This window comes from Hylaeus anthracinus, unplaced genomic scaffold (genome assembly GCF_026225885.1).
Source record: "Hylaeus anthracinus isolate JK02 unplaced genomic scaffold, UHH_iyHylAnth1.0_haploid 12001, whole genome shotgun sequence".
In the NCBI taxonomy this organism is placed as follows: Eukaryota; Metazoa; Arthropoda; class Insecta; order Hymenoptera; family Colletidae; genus Hylaeus; species Hylaeus anthracinus.
Window position 1 is genome coordinate 13,461,403 of NW_026534348.1, and position 21,983 is coordinate 13,483,385.

General features: G+C 37.5%; 2 protein-coding genes across 4 annotated transcripts in view; one reads left to right on the forward strand and one right to left on the reverse strand.

Moving 5' to 3' along the window:
• Positions 1-7,600: 7,600 nt before the first annotated feature.
• LOC128890621 (glutamine amidotransferase-like class 1 domain-containing protein 3, mitochondrial) lies at positions 7,601-10,141 on the forward strand. Its single transcript, XM_054149276.1, has 4 exons — positions 7,601-7,609; positions 8,992-9,281; positions 9,489-9,652; positions 9,927-10,141. The coding sequence occupies exons 1-4, from the start codon at positions 7,601-7,603 to the stop codon at positions 10,139-10,141; spliced, it is 678 nt and encodes a 225-aa protein (XP_054005251.1).
• A 386-nt stretch (positions 10,142-10,527) lies between these two features.
• LOC128890584 (uncharacterized) overlaps positions 10,528-21,983 on the reverse strand; it is a 62,169-nt gene continuing 50,713 nt past the window's right edge. For 2 of the 3 annotated variants that reach the window (XM_054149231.1, XM_054149233.1), the window contains 2 exons: positions 18,349-18,386; positions 10,528-13,789 (listed from right to left, as the gene is read on the reverse strand). In XM_054149231.1, the coding sequence (XP_054005206.1) occupies positions 12,854-13,789; positions 18,349-18,386 (974 nt within the window). In that variant the 3' untranslated portion in view covers positions 10,528-12,853. Of the gene's footprint in view, positions 13,790-18,348; positions 18,387-20,679; positions 21,378-21,983 lie in introns of those variants that run through there. The other variant, XM_054149232.1, reaches the window with a different exon arrangement.

Below are 21,983 nucleotides of genomic sequence, written 5' to 3' on the forward strand. Positions count from 1 at the left end.
GTAGCATCGATTTTTAAATTGCGTAATAAATAAAATTAGCAGCGAGGGTGACTTTGGTAGCCGCCCGAGGGGTCGAGTTGTAACTTAATCAGGACAGCATCCCTCGACTTAATAAAGCTGTCTCAATTTTCGCCTCATTACCGAAATACGTACGAAGATTTTTTTATTCGATTTGTGTGCATTCGGTTAGTTAAGGAATTTCATTTCTCGGCAGATGAATTCTAGGACATGTTCATTAGAAAATTAAAATATACTATCGACTAGTTGATGTTTAACTGATTTCGTTAATTTGATTCGAATCAAAGCTTTACAATAAAATCAATTAAGTATCGCATGTAAACATAAATTGCATTATAAAAAGTAATTACTTTTTAATTATGCATAAAAGTAACGAGTACAAACATTAATTGAGTATCAAGTATTGATTACAAACATTTACATAATGATAATTGGTTTAGAATTGGAATCGATTTTGAATATACATAAGTGTACATAAGTGTGCATATCATACCTACACATGAATTTAGTACATAAATATGTAAACTTTTAATGCAACAATTTTTGGCTGATTTCCAACAAGAAGATATCGTTCAGTGTTGTTACGTTTTTCACACTTGGCCTTTCGCTTTTACAAACCATTATGATAGGGGTTGATTTGAGCTCGACGGTTGGTTAATTGGTAACAGGAGACTGTGTACACTCCGACGTATGGTGCGATATGAGGACACGTTCATCTCGAACCGAATGCCGTTAGTACGATCCATACGTCAATCGTCATAGTAATGGAACATCAAAACGTACACGATGCAATCATGTTATATTATGCATCACGTTCCTCCTCTTGCGTACAATCCTGTTGAGTCTGTAGCAAGACAACCTGGCCATCACAGTCGGTGCAATATTTCTTAAAAAGCGTCTTAATGGAAGAAGTTTAAATTAACTTGGTACCACAGCACTAGTCGACGTGTAATCTACCCCAACATTTAATATATTAAATAAACAATACCGTTGTAATATTCGTAACGAAAGCGCAACCATTTATTTCATCTAATCAACATAAATGAATCATAAAAACCGCAAAATCGATTTTCGAACCCCAAACCCGTTTTATTTGACGCGACGTTAATAAAACTGGTGGCACAATTTACCTGTGTGAAATCGCGGAAGGAGGTTTCAGTTGGAAATGCTACGGTTCCACTCGCTCGCGACGTCGCAGGGGCAAAAGGGAAAGAAAATAAGAGAATTGTGCCGAACAAAGTAATTATAGAGTGCTGGCGTAGCGAGAAGAAACGGTTCGTCGAGCTGGCGAGCATTCCATGAGGCGGAGGTGGAACCAGGGGTCGGAGTTGATAAAGAAATAAAGAATCGTGAAAGTTCGCGTCGAACCCCGCGTTCCCGTGAGGCCTTATGACTTAAAGTCTCCTTACTCCGTTAATTCCGAACATTAACAAAAGTCTCGCTAAAACTCACCGCCAACTTTTCCGCCCTCGTGGGACCGACCTGGACTTGTTAATGAAAAAAATACAATAAAACTCCCTCACGACGAAACTCGCCTCGAATTCTCGAGACTCGCTAGTTGTTCGTGCTCTGCAACGACCGACTCTTTCTTCCATGTACAGGCTACAAGTCGGAATTATCGCCCAGACCGGACCATGATCTATAATTTCTCGTCATTGTGCCGCTTATATTCTACGATATTATACGTTACGTCAGGCGGAATGGATTCCGAATGTTAACGCGATTGTTAAAAGAAAATTAATAATTTTTTACTTCTAGTCATCAGTGCCATTTACCGTCCAAAGTATAGAATCGCCTAATTACGCATATCAGTATCAAAGCAATATTTAAATAAATGAATAAAGTAGCTTTGTTCAAATTTCACTTGCTTTAAAATCATAACCTGTGAAAACTTGTAACAATTTAAATTACACGATTAATTTCTCGTGTCACCGTAGTTTGAGAACCGGTGCTTCCAGCCACAAGTTCAACATTATTTTTACCTCCTCGGTTGCCTTTGTTCGTCACGTCGAAATTAATATAGAGCACGCGGGGCGTTCGGCTTCCGTTGCCATTCGTTTCGTCAAGATTGTCGAGGACAAATTTAAATTCCGTATTCTTTTGGTGGGGCGTGAGGCTTAATACCAAAGTAGCGGTGCAAACCGCTTTATGCTACCGTTTTATGCCAACCGACCCCTTCTTTCCGTCACGAACGAGACCCCCTATTTATTCATTTATTCCAGCGAGATGAACTTTAGCGAGATTTTAATGGCACCTCAACTTCCTTGAAACTTGCGGCAAGCGGACGTTTTAGATTTAGTAACGCGTGGTGTTCTCGACACGAAACAAATCCCACTGAAAACGGTTTCAGACGGCTGGAGGCACCCACATAGACATTCGCGACCCGCGCATATTCGCGAAGGGTTGAATATGCGACGGCGTCTCGCAAAATTAATTACTCGAACTCTTGGGATAAAGTGTTGCTCGTAATTGTAGCACGAACGTCTAACGACAAACGTCCCGATAACATATTCGGCTATTTAACGATGCTCGGTTGTTGTAGATTTGCATAGATCAAACGGAAAGGGGTTTGTGCAATTTACTTCTTATGTTTAGTAGAAAATAATTACCACCGAACGATCGATACTAAACTTCCTAAGCCGGTTGATTCGACGCATGCATTAGAAATTTGTTCTTAAAATCACTCAATTGTTAAGAATGGATTTACTCCAATTCTTAGACATACATATAGAGATATATATAGAAGATAGACGTACAATTTAAAGCAACAAAAATTAAAATTATTTGCATAATTCCTTATAATGTTCTAGGTTCAATATCCTCAGTTTTAATCGACGATATTCTTGTCTAACGGACAACCAAAGTCATAAGAGAAATACGTAAACTTAGCCTCCGACAAGTCATCGTAAATTGGTCCTCGGGAGCATTCGTCGAACCTGCCAACTTCGCTTACCGATCTAGATTCGATCTTTCCCCTTCGGGACAAGGAACGTGGCCTCGTTGCGCGAAGATGGAGCTGGCCCAGGGGTGATGGCACACCTAGTTTTGATTCATCTCATGGCATCCTACCGGTCACGGGGCTGACGGCGCGTAATTGTTCTCTTGTCTGGTTCTCGCACAGCATCCAACCCCTGCCAACATCCGCCATCCCCCACGATTGCCTTCACGCCAAGAATGCATAAGCAGCCTGCTTTACCAATCCGCAATGCTGCAAACTCCCATACGCTTACTCTCCGATCCTCCTATCGTGTTTTCTGAAACGCATGGGAATGGTAGGGGATTCGAAAAAAACCGCAACCTGTACACCAAGTAACCGTTTATCGTGGACTAGAGACTTTTTCATCAACGGATTCTTCGTGATTTTTTAACAAAGACACGAGTACACGACTACGAACAAGGTCTCAGCGAGGTCTATTTCAATTCACAAACGTGTTTTCGACTATGATCAAACTTATGTCTCACTATATTGATATCTGCTGCTTTATTTATTGGTTATTAAATTCGTCATTTTTAATTTTTTAATTTTAAGCTCAGGTTTGTAATCAACGTTTTTGAATACTCCCAAATACCAAGTTTCGTCCAAATCAAGTCAGATTCGGAATCAGCGTTCCCAAAAATCCCTGTATTTCAAAATCATTCGAAAAGAAAAATAATTTGGATGAAAGTCGGTATTAGAAAGTTTCTGAGTTGCTAATTACGAATTTAATTCCAAAATGTTGAAATTCAAAATGGACCATGTATTATCTATTTGCCCAAATAGCGTTAATATATAAAATTTGAGGTTTTTGAAAAATGTATTGTGTTGGGGCTCCGTGAAATAATTAGTTGTTAAAAAGGATTGCGTCGCCAAAAAATTCAAGGACCGCTGTTCTACAAGCATGGAAAGTTTCAAAACTGTCGTCGACGTATACCGGAAAACAGCTCCTTCTTAGATGTTTTCATGTTACATTAAATTGTGGAAAAATATCCAACTATACCATATAGTTTTGGCTTGAAACAATCAGTCAGCAAGGTAATAATAAAATCAACCAATAGTTCAACTAATTGCTTAAAGTTTCGCCCTATCTAACAGATGGGCGTAACACGTCTTAGCAAACAATCGACAGGACATTCAGAAACTGATAAACGATCGTTTCTCTTTCCGTACCCTCCCATGGATTCCGGTATCGGTAGAAATCGAACTGTCGATATGCTTGATAGGTTATTAATGATTGACAGCCCGGTACGTTTCTCTGGCTCTCTCCATTGTATCAACACCAACTTTCTCTGTCACTGTATCCGATAGTCGATAGAGAAACGATTCGTGGAGGTGTACGCGGTTCGCAGGTGAGCCGCGCAATTCCGCGCGGCGGCAATCATACCGCGGTTTAATAATTGGCAGAGAACCGACAATCGTCGTAATTTCGGGTTCCCGGTGCGGAAATTCTGACGTGTGACACGCGACGGATCGACGCTCCTGGGAGGCACTTCATTCAATTAGCCACTCAGTTACTCGCATCACATCGCATTTACCCATCAACCACCCACCCAGCTAATTCTCGGACGACCCTCTGAAATAGTCCGTGCCACGCGTACGCGCTGCCTTCGCCGCGAATTCGTGATTTAAACTTTTCGAGAACGTCGACGACGATCCCTTCCTTCGATACGCGCGTCTTACCCGAATATCAGCGGGCCTGTCATTCGGTAAAACGGCGCGCGTCAGTTCGCTTCCCGTGACCCCAACGACGTTGCCACGAGCAAGCGCAGTTCTCGTATCTCCCTCTAAGTTTGTTTCCGCTTCTGCTCCCTGGATGAACGAAACTTTCGCGACGCGTAAGAAACGACAGTGACGATTATTATCGAGACACGCGAGTTACGAGTTGCTGAAACAGTTACCTTTGGTCTGTGGTCTAAACGAGACTTGAACGTGTTACGAACAAGGGGTCAGCGGTGACCCATGACCATTTTTTGAAGAAATTGCAAATACCATCTTTTATATAACATTCATTGTTTGGAATTATACAGTTTTGTAATCTTCTTACCTTTAAACAAAATTTTTCTTTAGGAACGTAGTAGTAAGTGTTGATTGAAGGCGAAGAAAACGTGATTTTTTGATCAGGACATCGAGAATATCATAATTCCATCATACACTTTTATTTAATTTGACTGGGATTTGCAAAATTTATTTTTGAGATTTATTTCTGTGCTAACTACTTTGTATAAATATTTATATATATATATATATATATATATATATATATATATATATATATATGTATATGTATATATGTATATATGTATATATAAATATTTGGTATATTATATATATATAATTGACCAAACTGGTATTGACCAAACTGGTAAGCAACAGTACGATATTTAGAACACATCCCCGTAAACTTTCCAAAAATGTTACATAAATTGTACAGCGTAAAGAACGTGTACAGTATTCCCTCGGTAAAATGTTTTCTTCCCTTTATAAAACATACACAATTTGTTTTTCTTCGGCTCGAGAGACCCGTTGAATTGAACGGCTGGCCGCTAAGGATTTAAATACCCGTTGTTATGCTTCGAAGAGTTATACAGCATCAACGTAAACCTACTGCATATTCTAATGCATACTATATCTTTGAAATTTGAGGGTATTGTACAAACCAGTGTATCATTATTAATAATTCCATATTTTAATAATTAAATTTTGGACTCCTGGTCCAAAACGGATCCAAGACCGTGACGTTTGACCTCAATTTGTTCGAAAACGGAGGCCTATTGAAAAAAAAACCGCTGGAAAAAGGGATGCAACAGTTTTCGATAAAGAAGGTCTGTACCAAAGCGCATCAAAATCGTAATATAAGAAAGGAGTTCGAAATACAAATTGTATGTAAAATCGACTTGATTGCTAGCGTTAAGCAACAGTCTCGTGTTTTATTTATTTATTGGTCACTGTATCTTACTTAACCCGACGCGATAAATGCGTATTATTAATAGCAAGATGCCGACAAGTAGCGGAAGTCGACAGCTAGGACCGTAGAAGTTGCTACGAATTCGCGGCTGGTTGCAAACTCACCGAAGGGCCGAAACCGCCGGCACAGTGGAATTACTCGACGGCTGCCTCCCACGGGACCGAACTTGTCCGCGACAATTTCAAACTTATTTTAACATTCATATAAGCCCCGCGCCCTAGCCCGTACAACACCAGCGAACCGTCGCCTAAGCATCCCTTTCCATGTGTAACCGGAGAACCGACCCACGTAAGTTGCTCTTCCTATATGGAACGGCGTACAGGCATAAGGGTAGCGCGGGATTTACATAAGATTATGCGTAAGCCTTCGTGCATCTCATAGAAAAGGGAGCAACGAGATGGCGGGCCAACGAAACGACACTCGAGGGTGTACTCTTCTTCGGTTGATAATTAGAATAACCTGAGATTCCTTGATTCGTGATTTCGAAGGAAATTGAAAGCCTCAGTTTCAGCTTGTCATTTCTTCTAATTGGTATTTCGAATCTCTGGTAGGTACCTTAAGGATATTGCTATTGGAAGGAAGAGTAATTGTTATTCGACACTACAGGACAGGAATTCTCAATCTTCTCAATTATATAGGTACTTCATCGCAAAATGTGTGTTATTAATATGGGATTAGATTCGTTTTCTTGCGGCATCACGCAACTTTTAAATGCGGCGCGATTGCGAAATGTCTAATTGTACTTCCGGTCAGGTAGGGGAGGGGCGGACCGCTTTCTCTATGTTTTTTCTCTAATTTTCTTTATTTCGGTGTGTTTATTTTGTATCTAATGAATCCTATTTTTCTTTTGTTGTAACATGCGTGTTATATATATATATATTATTGATCTGCAGACGAAGAATATATTTTTCCTTTTTGTATATTACGTTGTGTTTGAATATTTAATAAATGTATCTTCTAAACATAACCTTTTCAACAATTAATAATTACTGTTATCCCAAATTTATCCCAAATTTGTCCCAAATTACTGTTATCCCAAGATTGTTGTGCATAGCATGTGATCTTCCAACGCTAAAAAGATTTCCACCTTGGGATAGACCTTGTAAGCCAAAACTCATTTTCTCAAAAGATTTCGATCTCATTGTATATTTCAATGAGACGGGAAGGATTTATTATCACGTGTAGCAGTCTTTCTCATGGTGTTGTTAAATCTCTCTACCGTTCCCCATTATGTGTTTCGTATTCATAGTCTGCGCGAAAATTGCTCCAAGAGCACACTAAAGGTTATACGAGCTATAAAGTAAGTTCAGCCTACCTTGCCGATGTTTATTTAAGTATAGGAGATGCTTCGAACTTTCTCTTATATCGCTACCCTTTTCCCTTTACCGTAAAGTTATTCCTCTATCTCATTCTCTCGCTTCACTCCAGCTTCCTCGTCGCGTAGCATGGTTTCAAACCAGATCCAGCAACCACGAAGCGAACTTATCGATTGAGCAGGCGCAACTTCGAGATAGTTCACGGATTTTACATCGACGACTCTTCCTGTAATTCCGAATAATTCTGCCCTCTGCTGTCAACGTACCGAAGTCAAAGTTCAATTTCACGAACGATGATGTCTGCAATACCGAAACCCGCGCTAAATGAAACAGGTGAGTATCACCAATTAATAAAATGAAAGAGTTCATCGTGCAAAATTATTTGTCAAATATAGACCAAATGAAAAATTAAAATTTCAACGGTATTTTAGTTTTTACCTCACAGTCACGAATTATGTTACGCGGGTCGGCTATACGTTTGCTGCAAAATGATTCTTCCGTGCTTGCATCAGCTCTGTTGTCCAGTTGTCAAACGACACGAATTTGTAACAGAAAATACAGACGCTCTTGCGAACCAGTACCCGTAGCTGTCGTAAGTACTATACTATATTTTTTAATTACTGGAAAATTCTATTCGATTCGAAATGAAGATGAAACTTCCTCGAATAATTTTATGGATTAACTATAAGTACTTCCAGTTTCAAATTGTCTAATTTTGAGAGCTATGAATTGTCTCACTGTCGTTATGAATTGCTCGTTATTCTTGTAATGTGTCACGCGTAGACTGATGAGCGTTTGAATCTGGGTCTTGGAAAAGTTCGAAACTTTCAAGACTCAGAGAAGTTTCGCATATTCGAATTTATTTCAGGCTTGTGATTTTTTGTTGAACTATTATTCGACGAGTATTCGAATAGAGAAATATTAAAGTATTATTCGAATTGTTAACGATTACTCACTTCAAGTACGTAGGTATTGGAACTGAGGTTTATTTAATTATCGTACAATAATTATACATTGTTTACAAAAATATTGAAAGTGAAACGTTGGTATAGGTAAATGTTTTGTTATTTCCGCGAGTCTTGGATCTACTTTCTTGTAGAAAATACTTTTTACTTTAAAATGTGTTTTATTAGTTAGTTCTGTATCTTGAACACCCGAGTCATAAATGTTCGGCAGTTATGGAACAGGAAGCAGTAAACCGTAATTTCGGTTTTGTAAGTAGAGTTCGGTTTTACATTATGCCTGAAAATATATCCCAAGGTGTGATTTATGTGACGAAAAAGAAATCGCAGACATGAACTGTACGTTTTAAAGATGATGTAACTTAATCTTCGTAATTTTATGAACCGGTAAACATTTGCGGTCCGATAAGATTCAGTAAACAAACAGGCTCGTGTAATTATTTTCAGATTTTTAAATTGAAGAGTGATAATATTTCAGTGTAAAACAATCTATTATTTATTTACATTTTGCCTTTTTATTTTGGAGTTATTCACCGAGCCTATAAATATTACAATTGTATACTAAAAATTAATACATAAACATGTCTTTTCAGTAAACAACTATAATTGAACAGAAATGAGTTTTCCTTTATAAATAAATATAATTCATTACAAATCATTAAAATTCATCATGAATAATTTCTAAATGTACTTTAGAAAGGCACAAAATTAATTTATACACGTAATAATTCATTTTAAATATTTTTATCGTAGATTTTGTGCGGTTGCGGATATCTCGACGGCACCGAAATTTCAGAAGCCATCTCGACGTCGATACATCTCTCTCAGAAAGACATGCTACCGACTTTCTACGCGCCAGATGTAGAACTTTGCGAAGTTGTCGATCATTTGACTAAAGAGCCTGACAGTCACAGTGGCCAAAGGAACGCGCTCGTCGAGGCTGCAAGATTGGCCAGATCATGTATCAAACCAATATGCGAATGTGAAGCTTGCATGCACGGAGCACTCATTATCCCTGGAGGATTTGGCGCTGCAAAAACGCTGTTAGCATTTGTATAAATATTTTAAGAAACGTGATGGTTTTTTAAAATCAAACATAGAAACATTAGACATTTTTTCTGTCCTCCTCGTTAGATAGTTTAGTAAACGATTGTACGACAGTAAAATCTTTTCTTTCCCTTTCCAAATAAAAATAAATGGATGTGATACTCTGATACTCAAATACTTTCTTTTTGCCATATTTCTTAAAGGAGTAACTTCGCGGAAAAGGGAGCTGATTGCAGCTTGCTTCCTGATTTAGAGAAACTTATCGAAGATTTCTATTGCGAGCAAAAACCAATTGGGTCGATTTGCATTGCGGGTGCTTTGATCGCCAAAGTACTCAAAGGTGTTAAAATTACGCTGGGGAAAGAATGTAAGAACTTAAAGAAAACTTCATTAATTTTGTTACATGTCAAAATATAGCAACTTATTTACATCCATGAATTTTCTCATTTTCTTTTCTTTCCAGTTTTCCATGTTAAATTAACAAATTTCAAACTTATGTGTTATTCTTTATGTTTAAAGGAGTTTAATACCTCGAACTTTATTATATCTTTTTAAAATGTGTATTCGTAAATTATTTTAATGTTATAATCGAACAGTCTAGATTTTCTATGATTTTTAATAATATGTTGTCTTATACGTAGCACCAAAAGAAGATTGGCCACATGGCGATGCTATTAACAAAGTCAAAGATATGGGAGCCAAAGTGGAATTGAAAGGAGTGAAGGATGTAACTCGATGTAGAAAGTATAATGTTTTTAGTACACCAGGCTGGATGTATAAACACGCATCTTATGCAGAGATTCACAGTGGCATTGGGAAGTTAGTCAATATGTTGGCAAAGTGTGTTAATCGATAAGATTATTAGTATTTTATACAGTATTGTACTCACCTCTTGTACGTCGATGTTTTATATAAATTGAATATATTTTTAATTACTCAATATTATGCTATACTAATTTTTTAGTCGAGTGATTGCTGTGTTAACGCATTTTATTTATTAATTAATTAATCTTCTCACCACTTTAAAATCCTTTTAGATACCATCTGATAATACCTTGAGAAGAGATAATTAGTAAACTCGACACAATTTTTCTAAAAATGATGGCAAAACCGCGAAGCGAATATTTCGACTCCTAGATACTAGAAAAGTTAATTTATGTTTAGCATCGTTTACTTACCTTGAAAGTAAACGCTCTGTCTGTAAATCGTGGGCAGAGATCGTAGTTTTGTGGGTTCTCATGGTTTATGAAAAATATATTTTATTTCGTTATTTTATCGTGTTCTTGGTAGTAGCGTAAACAGTACGAGACACAATCATCGACAGTGTTTTTACGATTAACCGTTACGTCTACCGATACGTTTAAAATAATCAACAATAATTGTAATAACAATGCACCAAGATCTGCGTAATCCGTTCGTTCCATAATATTTTCCTTTGTGAAGTGCAACCCGAAACTTCGACGTGACTTTCATCGAGGATCGAACGGTTTTGGAATTTCAAAATAGTAGGAAACACGTTTGAAACGTATGTTTCCAAGCGAGCGTACAAATACGCCCGGAGTTATCGATGTAAGAATTGTTTACGCGTAAAGCTGAATACAAGCGGATGTGTCTGTGAAATAGATAGTTTAATTTACGGGGGAAAGTAATGAACAAATGCCACTTTAAGCCGAGATTAATTAATAAATTGACAGTCTTCGTGAATTTGATGAACGCAGCGAAACACTCTGCAACTTAAAAAGAAATACTTATTTACAATTGATCTTACGTTTACACCTACTAGCTAGCCACAGGAATGAGGTCCACGAACGAATACATGTTCATCGAATGAAGGCGCAATTGTTAGTCCGGTTCCGCTTTAGTTAAAACACTAAAGAAAACGCGTGGCAGAGCGGGCATAATTTATTTACAAGAATGGAGGGGACACGCAAATCGAAGCTCCGCAAATTTTCCTCGCGCGAACGAATTCGCGCCCGATGATAACGCATGCCGCGAATTTCATGTTTTTCGCACTTGAAACGGTCACGATAACACGAGATTGCGTGCACCAGGCATGCGGCCTACGAACAGAGAGATTAACGTTGCTACGTACGAGTTACTCGTGCCAAACCGAGGCTTACTCTAGGATGACGAGAGTGCACACGCTGGCACACTCGAGCAATTTCAAATGTATCGGTGAATTGCTGATAAAACGAGTTTGACATACTCCTCCGACATCGAGATGACAGTTTGCGCCCGTAAATTGCCTAATTACTCGATATAATAATCATCGAGAAATTTCCTCCTTAAACATATCATTAGATTGCGAATTTTATGCATTTATGACATACACTAATATAAAAAACAAATAGAAAATATACATATTGCATGTAGATTATATTCTGTTAATTAATATAATAATATTAATATCTCGTTTTGCATAGGTGCATGTTGATTACGTTTAATATACATTTACCATATTCATTTGTATCATGAATACATAAAATCTGCAGTTTACTTTCATTGTTACATTCGATTTAACGGAGTTTTCGGGTGTTATTCAGAAAAATTAAGCATACGTTACAAATTCTTTTCGAAGTAAAAAATATTTTTGTGTAAACTTTATACATGTATTTATCGATTCATATTAACGTTAAAGTAACTCCTGATCTAACCATTTGTAAATATTTCGTAATGAGTAATATTTTTTACTAGTATTATTAGTAGCAGAAAAAAACCTTGGAACCATTCCTTATTTTATTGCCTTCGAAAGGAATTTCTAAAGTATGGTTGGTCTTTCGATTGGTACACCATAAATACCCCTTAAAATTATTTCAATTATTCAAACATTTAATATCAGTAGTTTCGTCAACCTTAGGTAATTCAATTTAAATCAATCTTTCGGTATTACTTCACAATTTGACTTGTTGTTTTCGTCAATCAATTAATTACTCGCTAAAAAATACAAAAAAGATCAGTTTCCTGAAAGCATTCATGATAGCCCACTTTCTAGATTGTCGAATTACCCGAATTCATGACTTACTCCTGCGATAATAACGTTCAAATTTGACAACACAGGGTATTTCGTCGTTTCTAGTTTTGCCCAGATCGCGTCATATATCGAACTGGATAGCGTAACGCTTCTCAGGTAGTAATTTCATCAATCGCTTATTATTATTTCCCATAGTCAACGTTAATGACCGCGTACTCGTGTTTCCACGCAATCGATCCGATTGCTGGAAAGATCGAAAATTATACCGAACCGGAACGCGTGTACAATTGTGAAAAATGAGAAGCACGAAGTGAGACGGATATCTATGCGAAAGTACACAATCGATACCAACCCGAGTCCGAAGCGTTTAAAATTTATCCAAAAATTCGGACGCGCAATGTTTCAAGAACGTTCCATAGAAACGCGAGGATTTCCTTCGTCACTATCCCTTTTGTTTACGGCGCAAACTCCTTCGATAGTGGAGCATAACAACACATTTTCAGACTTTGGTTCTGATCTCGTGGCCAGATTCCGCGTTTGGGTAGAATCCCGAGGTCCGCGTCCACACTACCGTACAACGCGAATCCCGGTGCGCGTTCAGCTCAATGCTAACAGTGGTTCCATAGTCATGCGGGATCTCCTGGCCTTGTCGTCCTCGTATTGCTTCATTTTTATCAGTTTCCTTTTACCCTTGCTCTGCTTCTTCCTCGGCACTTCCGTCGTGGTGGTCGCCTCCGCGTTCGTCTGGCCTTCCTCCTCGAGCATTCTCAAAGTTTCGATGATGTTCCTCGGCTCCGTGATGCGTCCAGTGGCGCTACCATTTTTGTTCGCGTAGACCACGGACAGATGCGAGAAACTGGACTTGGGGGGAGCTGTGATATCGGCGAAGTCGCGGAAGTTCGCGAAGAAGTCTCCGCCGCGAACCGGTTGCGGTTTTGGGTTTCTGTAATAGTTTGCTCGGCCACGATTTCCGCCGTGGTAGTAGGGATTGTAAACACTGTCATCAGCGGAGTACTCATCGTTTTCCTTCTCCTCGGGATAGTACGTACCGCCTCGAATCACGCCAAAGTTTCCGGAACCTAGAAGAGGATGCTGAACGTCTTTCGCGGTCGCTGCCGAGGTTTGGAAGCCGCTGCGATCGCGCTGGAAGTATCCCAGGAATCTGTTGGGTCTGTATCGCTGCTCCGTGAAGGGAAGTCTGTGATTCGCAAAGAGCTCCGCGAACGAGGGGAAGAAATTTTGGCTCTCCGTCTCTAGACTCTTGATTTCGGAATCGGACACATCTGCTTGGCCAGTCTCCTCGGTGTTTTGTGCATCCTGGTCCTTGGTGACGTTTTGAGTTGTTGCGTTGCTCGAAGCTGCGACTGTCTTCTCGGTTAACTCGATGGATACGTCTTCGGTTGATTTCTTCGATTTTTCCTCCTCGCCTTTATCTGCATCTTCTGACTCGGCTTCGTCGGGTTCCATGTATATGTCCGAGTCGTCGCCATCTTCGTATTCTTCGTCTACGTTTGAAGCGGACACCACGGAGTCCTAGGACATACAAAAAAAGTGTTGTAATGTTACACTGGAGAACGTTTTCTTCAAATAATAGCTACAGTTCTATATATGTTTATATAATTTCGTGTAAAGTATAATTCTACATATTTGTATATAATGTTATACAGGTTGGTGCACCTACAATAATATTTGATTAGAAGTACACTTATCCCGTAGGGGGTTTGATAGCTTTAATGAAAAACAAAAGATAAGTATCGACAAATAAAACTCTACTTCTGTTAAAAGATGTGCCAAGATGATATGCGTTGGAGTTCCTTTCGCGGAGCTCATTGACTGATCACATAAAAGGCTAGGGTCTGCCTACTAGGACAACTCCGTCGTGTCCTCGCCTTGACATTTAAGACATCTTCGTGTCGACGACCGCCTGCAAAACTAGTTATATTACTTGTATCGAGCGTATGACGTGTATTTATACGTGCTGCACCTATATCTATACTGTTCGATATTACGCGTGCACTGTTATCTGCATAAGGAACGTGCACGTGCAGACGCGTGCATTGCTCACGCGTCAATGTTAATACAGACGATAGGCACTGGAATCAGTTGCAACACGCTAGTGACACACCTATCATTGTTACAAATATGTCAGGTCAACGCGGCGCGCTATAACTATATCTACCTACTCTGTATTCGTATACCACTTTGCTTCTGTAATCATTTCTACCGGTTCCTTTTTCAAAACCTATCTGAGGCTAACTATCGATACGTATTGGACATTCGATTATTGGTTATTTACCAGTGGGTAAGGTATGCAGGCTCTTCGATTGTATGGTAATTCGATACTCTTTACATGTGTAACAGTCGCTTGCTGTACAACTGTGTTACGAGTAACAAAAACTGCAAATTAAAATATTCGTCGTGTGTATAAATATTCATTACGCTGGGGTTGGATTAATTCGTGACATAGAAGTTTTTATTCTACACGTTTGTATAGAATAAAAATACACAACGTGTTACTTAAAAGTAGATATTATAGTAAACAATGCTGAAGTTATTGATACGAATACTTTTCTGTAAATCGATATGTAATGTTTACTGTTTTTGAACTATCATGTTTTAATCGATATTATATACAATTAGGATTGAATTATACAAAATTATCATCGAGGATGTCATAAATCAGCTTCATTAAGAGTAATTAGAATCACGTATATATTATTAGATAAAGTAACAGCGATACAAATTTTAAATAATCAGAGATGATGTACGCTTTCCTTAAGTATAATTAACTATCACATTAAAAGACTGTGTAAATAATTTTTCCAATAATTCTTCCATTCGAAGCGCGCAATATTTCTACTCGATGATCGCAGTGATTCTTACCGTCTTCGTACCGAGATAGACGTACCATTGGTCACAATTTACGATTGCAAGTGAGAATTTATGCATTCTCCAAAGTAGAACGTATTATCTTCCACGCGGCGACGAACATAAATAAAGGTACTAAGTTTCTGATGGGTCACGAATGCAGAAACAGTTATAAATCAATGAAGCGCAGAACATTTTCCGGCAAACAGACGCTGGGTTTAATGTGCACGAGCGTCCTTTTACAAAGGAACTAAAAGTGAATGTTATTTGGAGATTCATGGACAACAAATGCATCTTGCTCTTGTAAATGAAGGTGATAAATGAGCTGCTATGCCGCGTAATAACGGATGAGCACGATTCTGTTTGAACAATTCTGTCCGTGATCACAAAAGGAGATAATATCACGGTAAATTGCTTAGGTAGAATCCTTCAGTAATTTCAATTAGCGTAATTACGCGCTAGATTTTTACTGTGATAGTTTCTTCTCCTTACTGCACCTACCAAGCTATTGTATGAATGGTGATGCAATAGAAGACAAATTATCCTTTGGATTCGAAAATTGATAAGTATAATACTATTTCAACTAGTAAGCGTGTTAACAGAAGAATATTACGCAAATATCTAAAGATACAAATACATTTGTAAAAAAATACACACTACATCACTTAAAAGTAGATTGCAAAGTGATTGAGAAAATACACGAGTAATTATTCATGTAAACGGTTATGCTATAAAATATTTAAAAACGAAGATAAGAAACATAATTTATTAAATAATGTTATTAATTATACATATGTACTTTAGTGACACTGAAGTAGGTGTAGAATTGCATTTGTCTAATAAAAACAATTAATACATTTTATGTAAAAGCTTGTTCGCTAATCGAGTAATATGTGAATTATATACGTTTTTACACCACTTTTTATCACGAACATAGGTGGACATTCAGTTTTGCCAGTTACAGTACATTTTCCTAGGAGCACCCGTAAGGAGTAGTTGCCTTCTTATTTTCCCCATTTTTATAATAAATAAACATCGTAGAAAGGCAATGAAGTAACAAGTGAAAGGGTCGTTCGCTTGAACGAGATCAAAATCACGACAAATCTCCCGACATCCTCTACAACGATCGTAATACAGGGCACAAGAAGATAGATCGTGGCACCAGCTGACCGCAAAGGAAAGAAAAGGTGCTGTTATTAGCACGCGATTACAGAACGCAAATTAATCTTACGGCTCGTTCGTACAAGTAACACAACGCGCCGATGATTATTATATTAACTCAACATTTGTACGCGGGGAATCCAATTAGCTGCACAGTCCTAACCTCCCACTCCGCCGGCATAAATTATATGTGTATTAAGGGCAATCAGTCTACCGAGCTGCGGGCTATAGGATAGATGATCCACTATGTCGAGAGAAATAATCACGCCGCAAAGAAACGTGGATGCATTATTACGGATGCAGAGACGATAGACGCGAAAGTATCGCGCGAATCCTCAGGCGAAATCGTTCCAACGATTTTGCGATCGTGGGATATCGGCCTACGCTATTTTGATCTCATTCCAGATCAAAACTATCATCACATCATAAAAATGATTGATCGACTACTAATAAGGGAGTCTCTTCATTTATACGAATGAAACTGGTGTAGTTCATTATAGAGAATGATTCATTAAAATGCCATGATTCGATTTACATGTTGGAATGAGAGAACGCTTGCATAAATCTAGTTTAGTCGAATCAAACGAACGCGTTGCTTGCCGATCAAATTTTAATCACGCAGAGCTGATCAATGGTAAAAAGTGATATATTCCATGGAAGCTAGAATTACCTTTCACAATTAATCAGGGCTTGTTGGTATACGTAAATAGAAGAAAGATTTGGTTTATAATGCAAGAGTTAATTAACCACCTGGTTTGGAATGATTGTTCAGATCTGTAAATGTTCAAATTGAAATTAAAATCTAATTTTATCCACGCAAAGCTGATCAATGGTAAAAGTAATACATTCCATGTACAAAATATGTAGAATTACCTTTCGTAATCAATCAGGCCTTGTGAAGCTATGTGAAGAAATGATATTACACAAATTAGAATGATCTTCAGATGTATAAATATTACCTATAATTAAAATTAAAATCAATTATAATACCTTCAAAATGAAACAGCATGTCAATAATCTCGTATAGAATAATTTGATATACATAACCAAACCAGAACGAAATGATAATTAATAATATTTACTTAGGTTTTTAATATTGTTAATTGGCGGTACGATGTCAGGCACGTTTAATAGTTTTAGATAACCACGTAATAGGCTAATAACGTCGTTTATTAGTCATAATTAATGTTGCGTTAAATATTTTTGTCTGATTTCCTTAACTCTATGCGAATATGCGTTTTCCTCGTTAGGACATGTTATATACGTCTCATATCGCATAATTTTTCATAATAATACACGATAATGTCCTCGTATCCGTCAATGACAGTTATTAAATTGATAACCAAAGTAGAAGGCGCAACTTAATAGTTTTTAAATACTCGTGAAATGTTTAATTTAATACTTCAAGATTTATGAAGAACATGAATTCTATTACTAAGTATTATATAATTACATAATAAAACCAAGTTTGGTACAGTTATATAAAATCTCGATGCAGACATTTTTAATTCTCGTCATTATTACCTATCATAATAAACATTACTTTGAATGGCATGAATGGATGAAAGTTTACTGAAAGTTTTTATGCCTTCTTACTTAATTTATTCAGATACTATCTACAAACCTTAATGTATATATTGCGGAACCACTGAATAACGTAAGATAGGATAACATCTTTAAAGAAACACCATCTAAAATAAAAAGTTAACGCAGGCGAGAATATGGATTTTACTGCAGATGCATTTATAATGATTCTCTGGCGCAATAAATGTTTAATCGTATTCTTTCTTATTTTATGCTGCGAATAAGATCATATTTTATAAATGAAATATAAACTCATAAACTATCACGAAATATGCTAATATGTAGAATGAAAAGCCAGCAAGTTTAATAACTTGGCGAAGTAAATGACTCCATATTAATTTACACCGAGTCACAGTAAACGAGGTTGGGTGAACATATTTTATAAATAGCATCTAATTTTCTTATTTGAACTTTGAAGATAAAAGGTTACAATTATCAGGCAACCTTTCATCAGCTTTTTACCGTTGTTTTTTTCTTACCTCGTGTTCAACAGCATCCTCGGGGACTGGAGCTCCATCTGAAACAAAGAACGAGAATTTTGAAATAGGATCAACCTTAGAGATGAATATCGATTCTGTGATTCGTTACCAATATTACTAAAAATTCTGTTAGAGTTTCATACAGGAAAGGAATAAAATTATTTCATACTAAAAATGTAAAAGTAAATGTTAGTGGAGTTAGTGTTAACACATTCGCGACCGCTAACGTGAATTCACGTCACTTCAAATTCTATTTCTGGTTATGAAAAAATTACGAAAATCTTTTTATTCACCTAACGTCCAGCTTCAGAGTTTTATTATTTTCGTCAGTACTCGGTATTAGAAACGTACAATATCTGCCGATCGCGAATGTGTTAATAACTGAGAGATATTTTTAATTAATTTCATCCTTGCTGCAGTAATAATTTAATCCTTCTAATATCGTTACAGACATGCCTAGATTTGTCGGGATTTAAAATGAGATGAGACTTGCACAACTTCGCGAGCTACGCTGTTGAGAATAGCACAATATAAATCGATAAAAATGCAAAGTTGGAGGCGAGTTTGAAAGGATTAATTAATGAAACCTATTCGAGCGTGGAGGTACGACAGTTTTCTTTCATCGTTGTCAGAGGAGAAAGTCAATTACAGCGATGATAGGCTGCAAACGTTTAGCAACGACGTCTCCGGAGATCCACGTGGAGCGCTTTCAAAGTTAAAACGTTTCGTACAGTCATTCCCTTGGCTCCACCTGTCAAGTACAGTTTGAAAGACAAGATACTCAGTTAAATTCACCTCGTGCATTTCCTGCTTGCGGCTTATTTTTTGCTCCATGATTTTCTCTCTATAAGTTCGCAAGGAACAGAATTCAAGGGAAAATTATTTCTGTCTCATGGTCGTTTCTAATTGGATAAAACTTTTACGTAATCGAAGAAAGTATCTCAAGCTATAATAAGGAAACTTTAGCCAAACTTTTTGCCGATTCCCTTTGATACGCTGGAGTGCACGCGTCTTGTCTTTTGTTTAGACTTTTGCAATCCTACGGCGCAATGCTGACAAGAAACGAAAACAAGGAAGAGGGACTGAATGTATGTTTCGATATTCTGACTGGAATATTTATAACTCTTTGTAATATATTCAATACTATTATTAATGCATCATACTTTGAACAAATACATTTAATAAATTTCTATTCGTGTTGCCGCAAATAACAAACGATTCTTATTGAAAACAGTTGCCTAGTAACTGATACAACTTGAAATTAATGAATACCCCAAATACTATAATACTGAACTAATATCTGCCTATAATCTGCATGTTGTATCAGCACTTTTATGGTGGCAGTAAACATTCCACAAAGTACTGTACTGCGCGAATAGCACACTGGTACGCTTATAATTAACTAAACTAATTATAAAATTTCTAAACTAGTTACGAAAACTGGCTGTATAAATGAATGTTTATCTCCGAGACTATCGATCGAATCGAGTTCCACTGATTTTTCTTCTCGCACCGAGAAGGACTAACGACTTCAGGATAAATACACAAGTGTAATGAAAGAATCTTGGTGAAATTAAAGAGGTAAGTTTACACGTTCGTAGTGTTATCGTATACAGTAATAAATGTTAAATATTTGACGATAAAGAACGTTTCTGGTTGTTTGATTTTAGTTAGTTTGGAATTGCAGCAGTACAAAGGAGGCGTTGAATATTAGAATGACGTTTAGTATTGGTGCTTACTAGGTATACACAGTACCGCTCCTATGAACTTTAAACATTTAAAAGGCGATTCACCGATGTGCTATGAGAATTACGATATTTCATCATTGAAGAATGAAATGCGATTTCGTATCTTGTTAAACTTTATTTAAACGGAGAATCTTGAATGTGTAGGCAAGAACGTTTGCCAGAAATGTGCAGTTTCTTTGATGTATGTACATATATACAGGATGAGACATTTAAATGGGAACTGATGCATGATGCAGTTCCAGAATTGAAAACATATTTCTACATACAAAAATCATCGGAACACATGAAGAAACATTCTTTCCACGTCACATTGCCCTATAAATTAGCTTGAACAGTAAAAAACGTCGAAGATAAAATTCAATCTGTTTTATATTATTTTTACGAATTCAAATGTTTTAATTAGCTTATTCCAAACCTATTCATATACCAAATATATCCATAATAGAGGTACAAGTAACGTGTCAATTTTCATATTACATTCGGAAACTCTTGTTCCCGTTGATGATAAAACTGACGGTGATAGCGTCGTTTAGAACATTCGTCTCCAAAATGCGAATGACATGCTCCGTCCTATCGATCATACCTTATGTTACGCGATGACACAGATATCAGTCTTTGAGACGCATCAATATCCCTCTTCACTTTCTAAAGATGTGTTGCCGGTAACATCCGTGCAAGAGAACAATCAGCCGGTCGATGTCGAAAGATACGTGGTCGTGTTCTTGAGTAATAACGTATGGTTGACGCGTCACTTCTTCAGGACATATGTACGTTCTTCTTCTACTGTGCGACAGTAGCGATTATCAAATGTTAATCTGCCGTTTACGCAAGCCCCGTTCCTTGGTGATACTTTCTGAATTCAACAACAATGAGGATCATCCCAGCGGGAACTTGTCCCGTTTGTGGCGCGCTCTCGACATTGTTTACTCCATTGTTCGCGGCATGAACCGGAGGTGACGTTTCATTATTGTTTCTGTTTCCCGCCATTTGTGGTTAAAAAAAAAAGAAAAACAGCGTCTCTTTCTGTCTAACTATAACGAGATAATAGGATGAACCTGCCGACTTGGAAAGTCGCGTCCTACTCCACGGTTGTTGTTTTATATTCTCATAATCAGTGATCAATGGACATTTCAGGTAGAACTTTTTGTGGCTCTGCAAAGCAGAAGAATATAATGGATAATGTCTTAATGTGCTTTAAATGAATGGGTGTAACGATATTGTATTATAAAAACTATAATTGTAACACAATTAGATTATAACAGAATTAAAAATAATTCGAAAAATACTACAACAATCGTCAGTTAATCTTCTAGTTATAAAAACTGGTCCGATTGAATCGTCACGAATTCTTTTTGCACGTAATAACACTGCTTTCCTTCGGCTCACCGATCATTGTGAAGATTCAACGTACCGTCTCTGAAAAACGTAGTTTTTGTCAGTCATTGATATACATAGAACGCTACAAATTTAGGTTAGCAACACAAATCTGCAGCGAACCACGTGTAGAAGGTCATTCGTGAAAGAGAGCTACTGTGAGCATGTCCTTGCACCCTTTGCACGTGGTACGAGTACGGTTGTTCATCGTGCTGTATTCTCCAGACAATCACCCGTCCCACGTTCTCCATTTTTGCAATCATTCGAATGCCATCCATATCATTTTCATCGGTGCGATTGAAAAGCCGCTACACTGAACATATAGATGTAGCGGTTCTGCCTCTATCACCGATAGAAATACGTTTTTGGAACGAACCAGTATTCTATAGAATCCGTTCCTATTTGGCAAATGTCTATTAAGAAAACATGCCGCGTATAGGTGTCTTGCCAAAACGGCGTCGCAATCAGCGCGACCAAACGTTACATGCATATCTGCCATTTCTGCGCTCGTGA

What these genes read in the sequence shown, in the direction of transcription:
- LOC128890621 (XM_054149276.1), top strand. An exon ending in TTTGGCGCTGCAAAAACGCT is followed by an intron (nt 9,282 to 9,488) that starts GTTAGCATTTGT and finishes TATTTCTTAAAG; the next exon opens with GAGTAACTTCGCGGAAAAGG. An exon ending in AATTACGCTGGGGAAAGAAT is followed by an intron (nt 9,653 to 9,926) that starts GTAAGAACTTAA and finishes TCTTATACGTAG; the next exon opens with CACCAAAAGAAGATTGGCCA.